Here is a 15,634-nt window from a genome sequence, read left to right on the forward strand (position 1 = left end):
CATAGCTACCAGCTGATTGGCCGGTAGCTTAGGCTTTCATATATATAGATTTGTTAATCCTCACCTGAAGATATTTTTTCCCATTTTAGAGAGAGTGGAAGGAAGGGAGGGAGGAGAGAGAGAGAGAAAGAGAGTGTGAGAGAGAAACATCAGTGTGAGAGAGACACATCGATTGGTTGCCTCCCGCACAAGCCCCGACTGGGGCCAGGCATCAAACCTGCAACCCAGATAAGTGCCCTTGACCAAGAATTGAACCCACCACACTTCAGTGCATGGGCCAATGCTCTAACCACTGAGAAACACCAGCCATGTGTGTGTTAGTGCTTTTGTTAACTGTTTCATAGGTACTGTTTATTGACTTTTCACAACAGCCTGGTTAGATAGGGATGATTTCCCTGCTTTGCAGAATGGCAGAGAAATAAACTGACTCACTCGATAAGTGGTATAGATGGATTTGAACTCAGTTCTTTCGGACACAAGTCCTCCGGTCCTTCATATATACCAGAGGATTCAGACCATTGCCAAGAAAATTGTTAATTTTAAAATAATCAGACACTGAGGTTATGGGCTGAAAAAAATTGTGAACGTAACTAGTTGAAGTCCTAAATCCAGTACCTCATCATTTCTCCTTACAGTTCGGTTGTGTTTCCACATGGAGTCTTTAAAGAGATACTGCGGTTCAAGTGAGGTCATTAGGATGGGCCTTAGTCCAGTATATCTGGTGGCCTTATAAGGAGAGGAGGTTAGGACATAGACACTCAGAGGGAGGACCATGGGAGGACACAGAGAGAAGATGGCCATCTGCAAGCCGAGCAGAGAGGCCTCCCAAGACACCGGGCCTGCTGGCACGTTGATCTCAGGTTTTCCGCCTTTGGAACCCGGAGCAAGTAGTTCCTCACTTGTGTGTCTTGATCTCTGAGTACACAATGTTGGCATCTTCATTTCCCTGCGGCTTCCGGTTGTGGAATCTGACGAAAGCATAGTGGAGCTCTGGCTCCCCTTTGGCGGGGGGACCAGCACCACCTGGGGCTGGGGGAACTGTTGGGGGAGCCGCAGAGCTGTCTGTCCAGAACGGGTGCTGATGTGCCTGAGTGGAGAGAAGAGGAAGGTTCCAAGGCTCAGAAGGGTCCGGAAGAGAGCGGCCAAGGGCCAGGCTGAGATTGGGACTGGCGGGAGTTTTATTGTTTACCAGTCTATTTATTTTAAAAGGTATAGTCATGGCTCTGGCCAGTTTGACTTAGTGGATAGGGTCCCCGGTTCGATTCCGGTCAAGGGCACCTACCTTGGTTGCAGACCCCCCACCCCCCAGCCCGGGGCCCTGGTCAGGGCTCATGCAGGAGGCAACCAATGGATGTGTTTCTCTCACATCGATGTTTCTCTCTGTCTCCCTCTCTCTTCTACTCTCCCTAAAAATCAATGGACAGATATCCTCAGGTGAGGATTAACAACAACAACAAAAATGTTTTGTCATTGCCCGGCTGGCGTAGCTCAGTGGTTGAGCGTCGACCTATGAACCAGGAGATCATGGTTCGATTCCCAGTCAAGGGATAGGCCCAGGTTGCGGGCTCGATCCCCAGTGTGGGGCATGCAGGAGGCAGCCGATCAAAGATTATCTCCCATCATTGATGTTTCTATCTCTCTCTCCCTCTCCTTTCTTCTCTGAAATCAATAAAAATCTATTTAAAAAAATAAGTTAAATTAAATAAACACTTGTGCAATTCCAGGAGGTGTTGGACATCTAACACTGAAATGTCTTAAAGCCCCTCTGGGGGGGCAGCATCCAAAAGGTATAATGTTGAATGGGAGCTACGTCCCGTCACTCACCCCGGAGCCTGCGCCTGGGTGCACATCCTTGTCCATGCTCTGCATCAGCTGGGCTGCTTTTTCCCTGCAGGTCTTCACTCTACGGAAACAACCCCAGGCATTTCAGCCTTGTTACTTGGGGCATGGAATGGGCAGACCGTCCCTAGTCTATATGAAGAGCACGTGACAAGGTGGGTGGGTCCCGTCCCCAGGTGCTCCCCGAACCCAAGCGCCAGACATAGAGTAGCTGGGAAGAGACCCCAGTCTACTTGGCCCAGTAGATTACAGATTGTTTCATGCCAGCGCTCGACCTCCCTTCCCTGGCTCCTGGCTTTCCCACCAGCCCGGGGTCCTCCAGCTCAGGTTCTCTGCGATTCCCAGACCTTAAGCCCTTCCCACCCCAAGCCCCGCCCTCTGTCCCTGGAGCTCACTCCCACCTGCAGATGAGACAAAGGCAGAGAGAAAGCAGGGCCAGGGCCATGATGCCAGCTCCCCCAACCACTCCCAGGACTCCACGGACCCTGGATTCCGGTTTACCTGTAGGTAGTTTGAGATTTGTGTAAATTCCAACCCCAACCCATAACATCCTCCAAACTGGCCATTTCTGTCTCTGCCGGGCCCGTGGGTGGACCCACTCTCCATCCAGGACTCCGTGACTCGGCACTCTGTCACCTTGCAGACCCTGGACCAGACCCGTCCCCTCCACACCCCCTGGCCCCGACCTCAGGACTGAGGCTCTTATACATCAGCCACACCCACCCAAGCCTTAAAATGCCTCTTTTCCCAGGTCCCTCTCTCCGGGGCTGTTAGGGCTTGAATTGTGTGCCCCCAAGATTTATATGTGGCAGTCCTAGCCCTCCGTACCTCCACCCCCACCCCACCATGTCTCAGAATGTGACTTGAGCCCTAACCAGTTTGGCTCAGTGGATAGAGTGTCGGCCTACGGACTGAAGGGTCCCAGGTTCCATTCCGGTCAAGAGCATGTACCTTGGTTGCAGGCACATCCCCAGCAGGGGGCGTGCAGGAGGCAGCTGATCGATGTTTCTCTCTCATTGATGTTTCTAACTCTCCATCCCTCTCCCTTCCTCTCATAAAAAATCAATAAAATATATTTAATAATAATAATAAAAAGAATGTGACCTGACTTGGAGATAGGGTCTTTACAGAAGCGACAGTTACAATGTAGGTCACTAGGGTGGACCCTAAATCCAATAGGACTGGTGTCCTCATAAAATGGGGGCATTTGCACACAGACACCCACAGGGAGAACGCCAGGAGAGCATGAAGGCAGAGTCTGGAGTGATGCTTGTACAAGCTGAGGAACCCCAAGGATTGCCAGCACCCCGCCCCCAGAAGTTAGGGGAGACCTGCAACACACCCACAGCCTCAGAAGGACTCCACCCTGCTGACACCTTGACCTCGGACTTCTGCCTCCAGAACCGTGAGACCACAAGTCTCCCTGACTAAGCCTCCCTGTTGGAGGTACTTGGTGACGGCAGCTGGGAACCTACTGCAGTTCGGGGGCTCCTCCTCCCCCAGGCATCACCCCCTCAACAGGCCCCAGGAAGCAGCAGGACACTGGCTCTCTGGGCCTAATGATCAGGGAAGAAAGTGGCAACTGAGTCTGGGACCAGCGTGGAGCCCCTCCCTCCAGCAGGAGGCTCGGGGAGCTGTTGGCCCACGGCCCCTGCAGAGCTGGAGGTGACCCTGTGGGAGGCATTGCCATGGTTCCCCAGCTGCCAGCGCAGGGAGGGGGCCGGCTGGGCCTGGGAGGAGCAGCTGCAGCACAGAGCCTGGTCCTCCCAGGAGCAGGAGGGTCCCAGCAGCTGCGGGGGGGGGGGGGGGGGGGGGGGTCTGTGGGAAGCGAGGAAAAAGGTCCCGGGATGCAGGTGACCTGCCCCCAAGAGCCCTTCATCCCCTCCTACCCCGCAACTCACAGTGCACAGGGAGGCTTAACAAGACAGGGAGGAAGCCCAGCAGGTTCTGAGCTCTGCAAATGCATTTGCCTTCATGCTCCATTTGCAACTCAGGCAGCTCCAGGAGCCCTGATGCTGAGGGCTGGGCGGGGCTCAGGGCTCTTCCTCCAGCACCAGCTCAGGTGACACCACCCACTCCCAGGATTCAATCTCTCCTCTTCCCACCTCTTTGCAGAACCCGCTGTTGGTTCTATTCAGGCAGGGGATGGAGGGCCCTGTCCTAGCAATCACCCCGGTCCAGGCAGCAGCCCCCCTCCCCCAGCCCCACCTCCTCTCTGACCCACTCCTCTCTCCCTAAGCCTCTGACCTCAAAAGGCCCCCTTACCTGGCAGCCGCAGGACAGAGGCGCTCTGGGCCCCTAGGACGTTCCGGGCCTCGCAGCTGAGTCTGAGTCCCTCACTGAACCCCTGGCGGAGGCTCAGGGAGCTGTTGGTCCAGGGCCCCTCTGAGCGGGAGGTGACCGCGTGGGACGCGTTGCTGTGGTTCCCTTCCAGCAGCCCCGCCCCCAGCCACCAGCGCAGGGAGGGGGCCGGCTGGGCCCTGGAGGAGCAGCTGCAGAACAGATCCTGGTCCCTCCAGGAGCACGAGGGTCCCAGCAGCTGCGGCGGGTCTGTGGGGAGCGAGGAGAAGGGTCAGCGGTGCCTCTGCCCTCCTAGTTGGTTGGCAGTTAGACAGACCTGAGCAGAGTGAGGACGATGGGCCAGGTATGGAAAACCACCAGGGCAGGAAAACCCAGGATGCCCTTTGCTGACAGCAACCCCCTTGCCAAGCTGAGCTGGTTCTGGGAAGCCAAGAACCTCAGGACACGGTGACCTTTCTGTTGGATCCGATCAAATAATGGAATCGATGCCCCTCCCCCAGGAACTGGCTTTCCAGGCCATTTCACTGCAGACATTCCCTTTGCTGAGACCACATTTCACTTGCGGTGACCACATTCCATGATCTCCCCTCTGGGTCTGCACAGAGAAGTCTCTGCCCAGAAAAAGGCGCCAAAAGCCCTCGGCTCCTGTCACTGGGTGCCGGAGCCATCCAAGCTCAGCCACCTGGTGTGCGGGTGATGGAATAAATTCGTGATCCGTCACCACCCTGGCCGCGTGCGTTCCTCCTTCGGGGCCCTAACACTCCCTGACTTTTCCTCCCCAGGCCTGTGGCTGGTGGTCATGGGGTCTACTGAGAATGGCCCTTAAGCATTAAGCCTTCAGGATAAGGAGGTTCTGAACCCTGTCAAATTCATCAAGGCCTCAGTTGTGTTTCAGCTGCAGGCCCAGAACCAGCAGCAAAGCCAGAGAAAGTGGCACCACGGCTGACCTCAGGACCATCTGTGGCGAGCAGTGACCCCCTGCCTGGGATCCACCAATCAGTGGACACCATGACCCCAAAAGGACACACCCTGATGAACCTGATGAACATTCTATTGGGATCCTCCCACCATGCCAGACCTCCAGATAAACACCCTCAAGACGGGGACCCAGCCCTAGCCGGCTTGGCTCAGTGGATAGAGCATCAGCCTGCGGACTGAGGGGTCCCAGGTTCGATTCTGGCCAAGGGCACATGCCTGGGTTTCAGGTTCGATCCCCAGTGGACGGTGTGCAGGAGGCAGCTGATCAATGATTCTCTCTCAGCATTGATGTTTCTCTCTCTTTCCTTCTCCCTTCCTCTCTGAAATCAATATATATATATATATATATATATATATATATATATATATTTTTTTTTTTTTTTCAAAGATGGGGACCCAGTGTGCTGGGGGGCACACACAGGCCTTCCTCTCCCCCACTGTTCCCCCACCGACCCACATACACAGGAACATTATTTTTATTCCTCTCTATCTTAAGCGCCATGGGCCCCTTCTTTTGCCGCTGTAGCTTCTTTTCTAAGCACCCTACTTCAATGGATCACTTCTTCTAACTCTCTGGCTTTCTAAACAAACTTCCATTTATACTTTGAGTCTTGGCTCTGAATCCTTTCTTAGCCAGAACTCAAGAACTGAGGTTGCTGAACCAAGGTTCGGTCCGACCCCACCAGCCTAACACCTGCTGCCATTCTCAGTGCTGCCAACACCAGGACCCAGGTGTGCTGCCCCTGGGTAACCCAGGACCCCACCATTCACAGTGCACAGAGAGGCTTGGCAAGACAAGGAGGGAGCCCAGCAGGTTCTGAGCTCGGCAGATGAATTCACCTTCCTGTTCCATTTGCACCCCAGGCAGCCCCCAGGGTCTGAGGGCTTTTCCCTCCCAGCATGACACCTCCCACTCCCAGGACTCAGTATCTCCTCTTCCCACCTCCTTGCAGAACCCGCTGTAGGTTCTGCTTGGGCAGGAGATGGTGGGCCCTGTCCTAGCAATCACTCCTGTGCCCGCGCAGCTCCCCTCCCCCAGCCCCACCTTCTCTCTGACCCACTCCTTCCTCCGTGGCCTCTGCCCCCAGCAGGCCCTGACCTGGCAGCAGCAGGACAACGGTGCTCCGGGTCCCGTGCACATTCCAGGCCTCGCAGCTAAGTCTGAGTCCCTCACGGAGCCCTGCGCGGAGGCTCAGGGAGCTGTTGGTCCAGGGCCCCTCTGACCTGGAGGTGACCACGTGGGAAGCGTTGACATGGTTTCCCTCCAGCAGCCCCGCCCCCAGCAGCCAGCGCAGGGAGGGGGCCGGCTGGGCCCTGGAGGAGCAGCTGCAGTGCAGACCCTGTTCCTCCCAGGAGCACAAGGGTCCCAGCAGCTGCGGGGGGTCTGTGAGGAGCGAGGAGAAGGGTCAGTGGTGCCTCTAATCTCCCCAGAACCCAGCTGTCCTGCCCCCCGGGGTGTCCCCACTCACAGACCACAGAGAGGCTGAGAGAGACGCTTTGGAAGCCTAGCAGGTGCCGAGCTTGGCAGGTGAACTCTCCTTCCTGTGCAGGCACCACGCGAGGCAGCTCCAGGATCGCGGTGCTGGAGAGGGGGGCGGCGTTCAGGCCTGGGGACCCCCGGAACCAGCTCAGCTTGGCAGGGGGGTTGCTGTCAGCCTCACAGCGCAGCCTCAGGGCCTCTCCCTCCAGGATGGAAAGGGATGTGGTTTTCAGAATCTTGAGGGCTGAGAGAGAGAGAGAGAGAGAGAGAGACATGGGGTGGGCAAAGCTAGGGTCTCACTTCCTTGCTATGTCCACTCTAGCTCTGAGGAGAGGACCAACACCCCCTGGCCTCAGCCCTTCCGAAGGGGCCCAAGGTCACCCAGGCTGCCTCACAGATGGAGGACAGGGAACATGGAATATGAAAAACAAACACAGGCATGGACCAAAGAGGAGGTAATGGAAGCGGGAGGAGGCAAAACTTCAGAGAGGAGGGTGAAGCAAGAGGGATGCAAGCTTCCTTTTCATTTGGCCACAGAAAGCTGTGGGTGAGCAAGAGATTTAGAGTTGAGGTGTGGGGAGGAGCCTTCCGTCTGTCCTCAGTAGCTGCCCCCCCCCCCCCCATATATCCCACGTAGCTCGGAATTCACCTAGACCCTGTGTCCCTCCCAGCCCTGAGGACAGAGGCCCCTTCCTACCTGTGCTGTTTCCTTGAAAGACGCTGATGGCCATGTTCTGTGGAGCATCTGGGACAGAAGGATGTGGCAGCCTCAACACCCATGGGTGGGTACTGGGCCTTTCCCCAGCAGCCATGGAACCAGGAGAGGGGGTTCCTTTCCTGGTGGACTATCAGGACCCTGATTTCAAGTCCTGGCCCAGCTCTGCCCTGGCTCAGCTCTACCCTGGCCCAGCTCTGCCCTGGCCCAGCTCTGACCTGGTCCAGCTCTGCCCTGGCCACAACCCCTTAGGGACCCGGGATCCTGCCCCAGAACTCACAGGCCACATTGAGCCGGATGGTGCTCTCCACACTCACACCAGTGGCAGGAAAATGCACCTGACAGGTGAGGTTGGTGCCGTGGTCCTGGGGCCGTGGGATGAGAGTGAGCACAGAGGAGAGATGATGAGACCTGGGGCCCAGGAACGTGTGGGCAGCTGATGTCCAGGAGAAGATGGGGGGCGTGCCCTCCGCACAGGCCCAGAGCACATAGCAGTTCAGTTTCTTGAGGCGGCCGGACTCCAGGGGCCCTGGGATCTGGATGTCAGGTTTCTCAGTCAGGGCTGGAGTGAAGAGAGAGGTGGTGAGACCCCTCGGCATGTCAGCCTGCCCCAGGGTTTTGTCATGGCTGTCCCCACCCCAACCCCAGGGGCCTTCATTTTTCCATTTCTGGTACCTGACACCCAGGGGTTTTTCTTTGGGTCCCTACCATACCTGTCACTTTCAGAGAGAGCATTTGGTCTTCATATGTATGATCATAAAGTCCATATTTTACATGAAAGTAGTACGTCCCACTATCCCTCATGTTGACATCTCTGATGGTCAGAGAGCAGTCATCGGACTCGGGGGCCACGGGAATCAAGAACCGGCCCTGGGTCCTCTCTTGTAGCTTCTCTTCTGGATTGTTTGTGGCCACCAGAATACCAAGCTTTTCATTTCCTACTTTCTTGAACCAATGCTGGTGCAGGTATTTAGAGAACATCCTGGAGTAGGAAAACTTGCATGGCACCGAGACACATAGACTCTCCTGCACTGTCACAGACCCCTTTAGTTTCAGTCGGTAGCTTGAATCCTTAGCCAGGGCTCCTAGGGAGAGAGAAAAACTCAGCCTGGAGCTCCAGGGCCTCCCCCGAGTGGGCTGCCCTTTCCTCTCGGCCCACTCACCTCCCCACAGCACGGGCGGCAGCAGCAACAGCAGCCTCAGCAACATCTCTTCCTCATGCCCTGACACAGTCTGTCTACTCGGTCCGGGTCCCTCTGCGAGAGAGTGGAAAGATGCAGATGAGGGAGGGCAGAGAAAGCTCCGACAGGAAACCTGTGGTGAGAACCAAAGGTCACAAGCCCAGAAGAGGGAACCTCAGATTCAGAGAGTCCGCTATGATTGACTCTTTGAGATCGTCCAGCCCCGTTTCTGCCTGTGGCAAATGAACCCTGAGGCTCAGAGGAAGCGAGAGGCTTGTCCAAGTAAGATAGCAAGGGCGGACGAGAGCCCCCGTGTCCTGGGACCATGGGCCATCATCTGTACTGGAGAAGCTGGTCCCACCTGGCCAGCTCTCTGACAGTCATGGCCTTGGGACTCTCATGGAGGTGGCCTGCTAGGGATGGGTCTCGGGATAGCCTATATGGGCACCAGTGGCAGAACAGGGTCTAGAGGAGGCAACAAAAACACCACACACCACCACTCATTTCCTTCATTCACGCCTTTGCAAACTCACAAAAACGATTAAATCAGTCCTGACCTTCAACTAGTTCAAGCAGTGAGAGAAGACAGACCAGCTGATGGGCTAGAGCTTTATCTGAAGGCAATGGGGAAACCGTGGAAGATTCTTAAGCAAGACAGGATCAGGGTCATATAGGTATCTACATGGTCTCTCCGAGGCCAGGATAGGGAAAGAGGTGGAAGGGAATGGAGGGAGGTCAAGAGGCCAGAGATGAACACTATTGTGGTTGTTTAAGAAGGTGAGAACCAAATCTGCATGTTGTGGGGGAAAGATTTGAGGTGGAAGACACTTTGAGGAAGTGAAATTTGAGAGGAGGCGTGATGGGTGGGGGAGGGAGGCACCTAGAGTGACTGCCAGAGCCCTGACAAAAGTAACAGAGGGCATGGGGGTACCATCTCCAAGAGCACAGTAAATGGGCAGAGCTGGACTGGGAAGAAAGTTGTAGGAAGACAGTAGAGTTGGCCCATGGGGCTCTTTCCTGGGGACCCTTGGCTACTTGCCACATTCAGAGACAGTGTCATATATTGGGAATCATGGTTCACGTAATCTCTTTCTATCCTAAAGTATTCCCACTTCCCCACATCTTGGAAAATCTGATGCTCAGAGATCAACTGTGGGCCCTTCAGTCCCCCAGTTGATGGAATTGGCCCAGGTTCTCTCATCCAGGTTTTGATAGGGACTGTGGCCAGAGAGGGGATGATGGTGCCTGTTGGTCACCTCCAGGATATGAAGGTGGTTGTGGAGTGGGCTAACGTTAGCCCAGGAAACCCACGGGTTGGACTGGAGAATGGGACAGGAGGCAGAGGCAGGCTCCCCTTTGCTGTGTCACTGACTGAAGGTCACACACTGTGCCTGCAATATCCTCCAGGGACCAGTCTCTGACTGCAGCCCTGCCCAGAAACCTCTTGTTCAGACCTCAGTAGCCCTCACAGCTGTGGCCACTGCAGCATTGAAATAGGGCTGCAAATAAATAGTTCACATTTCCTTGACACCATCTGACTCTCAGCCTGGAGGTGGGGGCAACTGCTGGTGGTAAAAGACCTGGAGACTCTTTCTGGATGGAAATGTAGGATTTCTGCCCCAAACTTCCCCCTTCAACAGAAATTCCCCTCTCTCCCTTGGGCCTTTGCAGGGGAAGCGAAAGCTAGCTCTTCTCCCCCCTGGACCACAACAGGGTGGACCCTTCCCTCTTCTTGTACCCGGAAACCCTGCCTCTTACCTCCTGAAGACGAACACCTACTTCCCTCAAGACAGATGTGGAATTTGAGGGTCAATTTCCTCCAGACAGCTTTCTTGGAGCCCTACTCGTGGGGACAGAAGAGTGGGATTCCAAGACTCTTCTGGCACCAAATCCTCTCTGTGCAGAAACCTTCCCAGGGCTAGAGTACCCCCAGATGCCCCAGGAAGCATTGGGTGAACACTTTTTTAAAAAATATTTTTTAATTTATTTCAGAGAGGGAGAGAGAGATAGAAACATCAATGATGAGAGAGAATCATTGATGGCTGTCTCCTACATGCCCCACACGGGGGATTGAGCCTGCAACTGGGGTGAGGAGCAGAGGTACATTCTACTACATGCTCTTTTGAACCCTTTGAATATATGAGACCATGCAAATAAAATGCCAGGGGAAAATAAAGTGAAAGGATTGTCAACTAAAGAGGTGAGGCTGGGTGAAGAGATAGGATCAAGAGGGGTCTTCAAAGGCAACGTCTGATATTTGAATGTGGCCCTTGGGGAGGGAGCTGAGAAGTTTAAGAAGAAGTCAGCTGCCAAAACAAAAGATCCCTCCAAGTGGTCCATAGAAGTGAGGATGCAAAGTCTCCATAAGATTTGACGAGAAGAAAGTCTTTGTTATGGCGGTGAGAGTAGGGCCTGATAAGCGGGGACAGAGGATCTAGGGTGCTTCTAATATCTACACTCTGCATTTCTGAGGAGACAATGAGACATGTTTCAAATGAAAGAACAGAACAAAATCCCAGAAAAAGATCATAACAAAGTAGAGACAAGCAATCTACCATATGCAGGGTTCAGAACACAGGTTATAAGGATGATCAATGCATTTAGGGGAAAAGTAGATGAACTTAGTGAGAACTTTAACAACATAAAAGAGTTCATGAAAACCATAAAAAAGAACCATGAAATGAGGGTACACTAACTGAAATAAAAAATGATTTACGGAGAATCAACAGTAGAATAGTTGAAACTGAGACTCAAACCAGCAATTTGTAATATGAGAAAGCTAAAAACACCCCATCAGAACAGTAAAAAGAAAAAAGAATTTTAAAAATGAGGAAAATGTAAGGAGCCTTTGGGACAACTTCAAGCATACCAACATTCTCATTATTGAATTGCCAAAAGGAGAAGAGAGAGAGCAAGGAATTGAAAACCTATTTGAAAAAATAATGACATAAAAATTTTCCTAACCTGGTAAAGGAAATAAACATACAAGTCTAGGAAGCACAGAGAGTCCCAAATAAGATGAACCCAAAGAAGCCCACACCAAGACACATCATAATTAAAATGGCAAAGGTTAAAGAAAATGGAGAATCTTAAAAGCATCAAGAAAAAAGCAGTTAGTTACCTAGAAGGGAGCTCCCACAGGACTGTCAGCTGAATTCTCAACAGAAACTTTGCAGGCCAGAGGGGAGTGGCAAGAAATATTCAAAGTGATGAAAAGCAAGGACCTACAACCAAGATTCCTTTACCCAGCAAAGCTATCATTTAGAATTGAAGGACATATAAAGAGCTTCCCAGACAAGAAAAAGCTAGAGTTCATCACTACCAAACTAGTATTATATGAAATGTTGAAGGGTGTTCTTTCAGAAGAAGAAGAAAAAAGAAAAGATAAAAAATATAAACAATGAAATGGCAATAAATACATATCTATCAATCATTGAATCTATAAAACAAAGAATACAAACAAGCTGAGCAGAAACAGATACGCAGATACAGACAACATTTTGATGGTTACCAGATGGGAGGGGAGATGGATGAAAAAGGTGAAAGGATTAAGAAGTACACATGTGCCGTGGAATACTTTGCAGTTGTAAAAAAAAATGGATGACGTTATTTATCTACTAACATGGAAAGATTTTCAATAATTATTGTTAATTTAGAAAACAAGATGCAAAACAATGTATGTAGAATGCTTCAGTCTTAAAAAAGACACAAAGAATGCTCACGCAAAATCTATATTTATATCTACACATAGAGATAGATATAGAAATATCCTCATATATGCATAAATATCTCTGGATAAATACTTAAGATACAGTTTAGAATGAATGACTTGAGTGAAGAAAACTAGGAAACTGTGGTGAGGAGCAGAGGTACATTCTACTACATGCTCTTTTGAACCCTTTGAATATATGAGACCATGCAAATAAATTGCCAGGGGAAAATAGTTAAAGTGAAAGGATTGTCAACTAAAGAGGTGAGGCTGGGTGAAGAGATCAAGAGGGGTCTTCAAAGGCAACGTCTGATCTTTGAATTTGGCTCTTGGGGAGGGAGCTGAGAAGTTTAAGAAGAAATCAGCTGCCAAAAAAAAGATCCCTGCAAGTGACCCATAGAAGTGAGGATGCCACCCTGGCTGGTTTGGCTCAGTGGATAGAGCATCAGTCTGCAGACTGAAGGGTCCCAGGTTCGATTCCAGTCAAGGGCATGTACCTTGGTTGCGGGCACATCCCCAGTGGGGAGTGTGCAGGAGGCAGCTGATCGATGTTTCTCTCTCATCAATGTTTCTAACTCTCTATACCTCTCCCTTCCTCTCTGTAAAAAATCAATTAAAAAAAAAAAAAGAAGTGAGGATGCAAAGTCTCCATAAGATTTGACAAGAAGAAGGTCTTTGTTATGGTAGTGAGAGCAGGGGCTGATAATTGGGGACAGGATCTAGGGTGCTTTCTAATATCTATACTCTACATTTCTGATCTCAGCCCTGCTACCATTCAAGCTCTGATATTTGAGCTCTATTCTGAGGTGCTGTGGACACCTCGTCCCTCCATCACAGCATTGCAAAGGAGAAGGTCTCTCCTGCCTGTACTATTTCCACGAAAGACACCGATGGTCAGGTTCTGTGGAGCATCTGAATTCAGAAGGCAATATGTTCCTCTTCAGTTTCTAAGTTAGTTTCCATTTTAACGTCCTCTTGACCCCCTGTCCCTGTTGGAATCCAGTCCTCAGTTCCATTTGCCTCAGGCCCTGACTCTCTTGTTATTATTCACAATAACCCAGAAGTTGTGGCCCAAACTCATAGGAGACAATGAGCTGAATGGTTATTTCTGTGGTCACATGGGACCTCAGTAAGGTCAATTGGTAGGTGACATTGGTGTCATGGTGCCAGGGGCTATGGGATTGTTGTCAGCAAAAACGGCCCCAGGTGTTAGACCTCATTTCAGCAAACTCAGTTCATGGGTTCTGGCTAAGAGAAGAATTCAGAGCCAAGACTCAAATGATAAGAAGGAATGTATTTAGAGAGACATAGAGATAGACGAAGTGAGCCGCAGAAGAAGTGGGCTCAGGAAACAAGTTACAGAGGCAAAAGAGTGGCCCTGGGAGCTTCAGAGAAAGAGAGGGGCAAGGAAAATGCACCTTGTGCTCAGGAGAGAGTGAGAACCCTGGAGAAAGAGGGGCAGGAGGAAGGCACGGGTGTCCTGGTAGAGAAAGAGTGTGCTGGGGGCTTTGTTTTCCATCCTGATGGCTTTTCTCTGGAGGACTCAGGGGAGGACCTCAATGCAGCTGGTCCTGAGGTCAGCCATGGCGTTGCTCTCCCTGGTTTTTCTGCCTTTCTGGGCCTGAAGTTGAAACACAGATAAAGCCTAGATGTCATCTATGGGGTTAGTACTCAAGGGAGCGGTCATGTGAGGGCTTGTAGTTTTGCCCATTGCTAGGCACCTGGGGCTCTCCGCCCTGGTGACCCTCTGCACCTGGCCTATCATCCCCACTCTTCTCGTGCCTATCTGACTGCCTACTACAGGATGATGGTGACCTCTGACACGTGAGCTGTTCCAGGACCCAAGGAGATAAGAGTATCCTGTATCCAGAAGAAGGTCAGGGGCTTCCTCCAGTTACAGGCTGCTGGCATGGAGCAGATCAGGGTCCCAGGTTAACCAGACTCTTTAGGTGCCGTGACTTGAATGTCAGGTGTCTGGGTGAGGGCTGGGAAGGACAGAGGAAGAAACCCAAGACACGGAGAAGGGACTCCAAGGTGTGACTCTGGAAGTGGCCTCTGCACCAGCCCCCAAAATTCCTCCCCTCTGAGTCTCGGATTCTGGGCACACCTACTCTCACTTTGATCCCTGCCCCTACACTATAAGTAGGGGCCCTGTCCTACCCATCACATTCAGAAACCGAGTCTTATACTTGAAACTAAACTTCACAACAGGTGCCCTTGTGGCAGGAAATTTAGAACAGGGGACAAAGGCCTCAAGCTCTACCCCTCCCCTTTTCTGTTTTGGCCAGACATCAAAGACGTGATCTTCACTGACCTGTTCCCCACTTCCCCTTCCCAAATGTCCTGTAATTGAGAAGAGAGAGAGAGAGAGAGAGAGAGAGAGAGAGAGAGAGAGAGAAGGAAGGAAGGGAGGGAGGGAGGGAGGGAGGGAGGAAGGAAGGAAGGGAGAGAGAGAGAGAGAGAGAGAGAGAGAGAGAGAAAGAAAGAAAGAAGGAAGGAAGGAAGGAAGGAAGGAAGGAAGGAAGGAAGGAAGGAAAGAAAGAAAGAAAGAAAGAAAGAAAGAAAGAAAGAAAGAAAGAAAGAAAGAAAGAAAGAAAGAAAAAAGAAATTGCTATCGGAAAAGGAGGGACAAGGACAAGCTGCCTTCAGCAGTCACCACACCAGCATCAGAAGCCAGTCATGACCCTCTCCACCCCTCTTGCCCACATTTAATAAAAACCTTCCACGCAGACCCCGTTGATGTGTTCCATTCTCAGAGGTCGCCATCTCTCACTTCTCGAATGCAAAGCATACTATGGCTTTCATAAATTTACTGTGCTTTGCTAAATCCTTCTGTCATGCTCTCAAACCCTTCCTTGGGCTGTGACAAGAACCTGGACCCCAGGATCAGGTTGAGGCCTCCCTTGGCCTCCCCGGGAGCCACCCAGCATCACCCTCTCCAACCAAAATGAGTATACCCTGCCATCTTCCCTCCTGGCGTCTCTGATGTTCAGGGAGCAGTTGTTGGTCTGGGGAGTCCCTGAGGTTATGGAAGCAGCCCAGGGTCCTCTGTTGCAGCTGCTGAGCTGGTTTGTTTGGTTGAGAATCCTAGGGTCGTTGTCCCCTTCCAGGAAACAGAAGATGGAAAGTGGGTCCTAGTGGGTCCATCTGAAGGTAAGAGAAGGGACAGGGCACCAGGACATGCAAGCCCTCCTGCACAGTGACGGGCCCTGGTGTCTGCAGCTCATACCCTGCATGGTCCTCCAGGGACACTGTGGAGAGCCCCACATTTGTCTCTGGGACATTTAGCTTCAGACACTCCCCACCCTCCTCTGCCCCAGCCCACTCACCTTCCCATCGCAAGGACAGCAGTAGTAGCAGGCATGACATCTCTGAGACCGGAGGGCCTATTCACAACTCCTTAACACAATCTGATTAGCCCTTCCTGCTAG

General features: G+C 51.9%; 1 protein-coding gene across 5 annotated transcripts; it reads right to left on the minus strand.

The window, feature by feature from the left end:
- Nucleotides 1-324: 324 nt before the first annotated feature.
- On the minus strand, nucleotides 325-15,634 carry LOC138999604 (sialic acid-binding Ig-like lectin 6). Of its 5 annotated transcripts, XM_070401772.1 has the most exons (13): nucleotides 15,533-15,619; nucleotides 15,161-15,350; nucleotides 13,622-13,824; nucleotides 8,477-8,569; nucleotides 8,027-8,398; nucleotides 7,594-7,875; nucleotides 7,296-7,343; nucleotides 6,588-6,842; nucleotides 6,218-6,502; nucleotides 4,105-4,389; nucleotides 2,241-2,340; nucleotides 1,825-1,903; nucleotides 325-1,087 (listed from the first exon to the last, which is right to left on the minus strand). In XM_070401772.1, exons 4-13 carry the CDS (start codon nucleotides 8,520-8,522, stop codon nucleotides 896-898), a joined length of 1,944 nt encoding a protein of 647 aa, XP_070257873.1. In that variant the 5' UTR covers nucleotides 8,523-8,569; nucleotides 13,622-13,824; nucleotides 15,161-15,350; nucleotides 15,533-15,619; the 3' UTR covers nucleotides 325-895. The 5 variants fall into 5 exon arrangements, with proteins under 5 accessions (XP_070257873.1, XP_070257871.1, XP_070257874.1 ...); XM_070401770.1 differs by lacking the exon at nucleotides 13,622-13,824 and having other exon boundaries at nucleotides 8,477-8,627; nucleotides 15,161-15,306; nucleotides 15,533-15,634; XM_070401773.1 differs by lacking the exon at nucleotides 13,622-13,824.

The sequence above is a fragment of the Myotis yumanensis genome, unplaced genomic scaffold, assembly GCF_028538775.1.
Source record: "Myotis yumanensis isolate MYYU_CA2020_CCGP unplaced genomic scaffold, mMyoYum1.0.hap1 SCAF_23, whole genome shotgun sequence".
Classification (NCBI taxonomy): Eukaryota; Metazoa; Chordata; class Mammalia; order Chiroptera; family Vespertilionidae; genus Myotis; species Myotis yumanensis.

What these genes read in the sequence shown, in the direction of transcription:
- LOC138999604 (XM_070401770.1), bottom strand. Translation starts at nt 15,572, where the DNA reads ATGTCATGCCTGCTACTACTGCTGTCCTTGCGATGGGAAG. An exon ending in CTTTCAAGGAAACAGCACAG is followed by an intron (nt 6,843 to 7,295) that starts GTAGGAAGGGGC and finishes TCTCTCTCTCAG; the next exon opens with CCCTCAAGATTCTGAAAACC. An exon ending in CGTTGTCCTGCTGCTGCCAG is followed by an intron (nt 4,390 to 6,217) that starts GTCAGGGCCTGC and finishes CGCTCCCCACAG; the next exon opens with ACCCGCCGCAGCTGCTGGGA.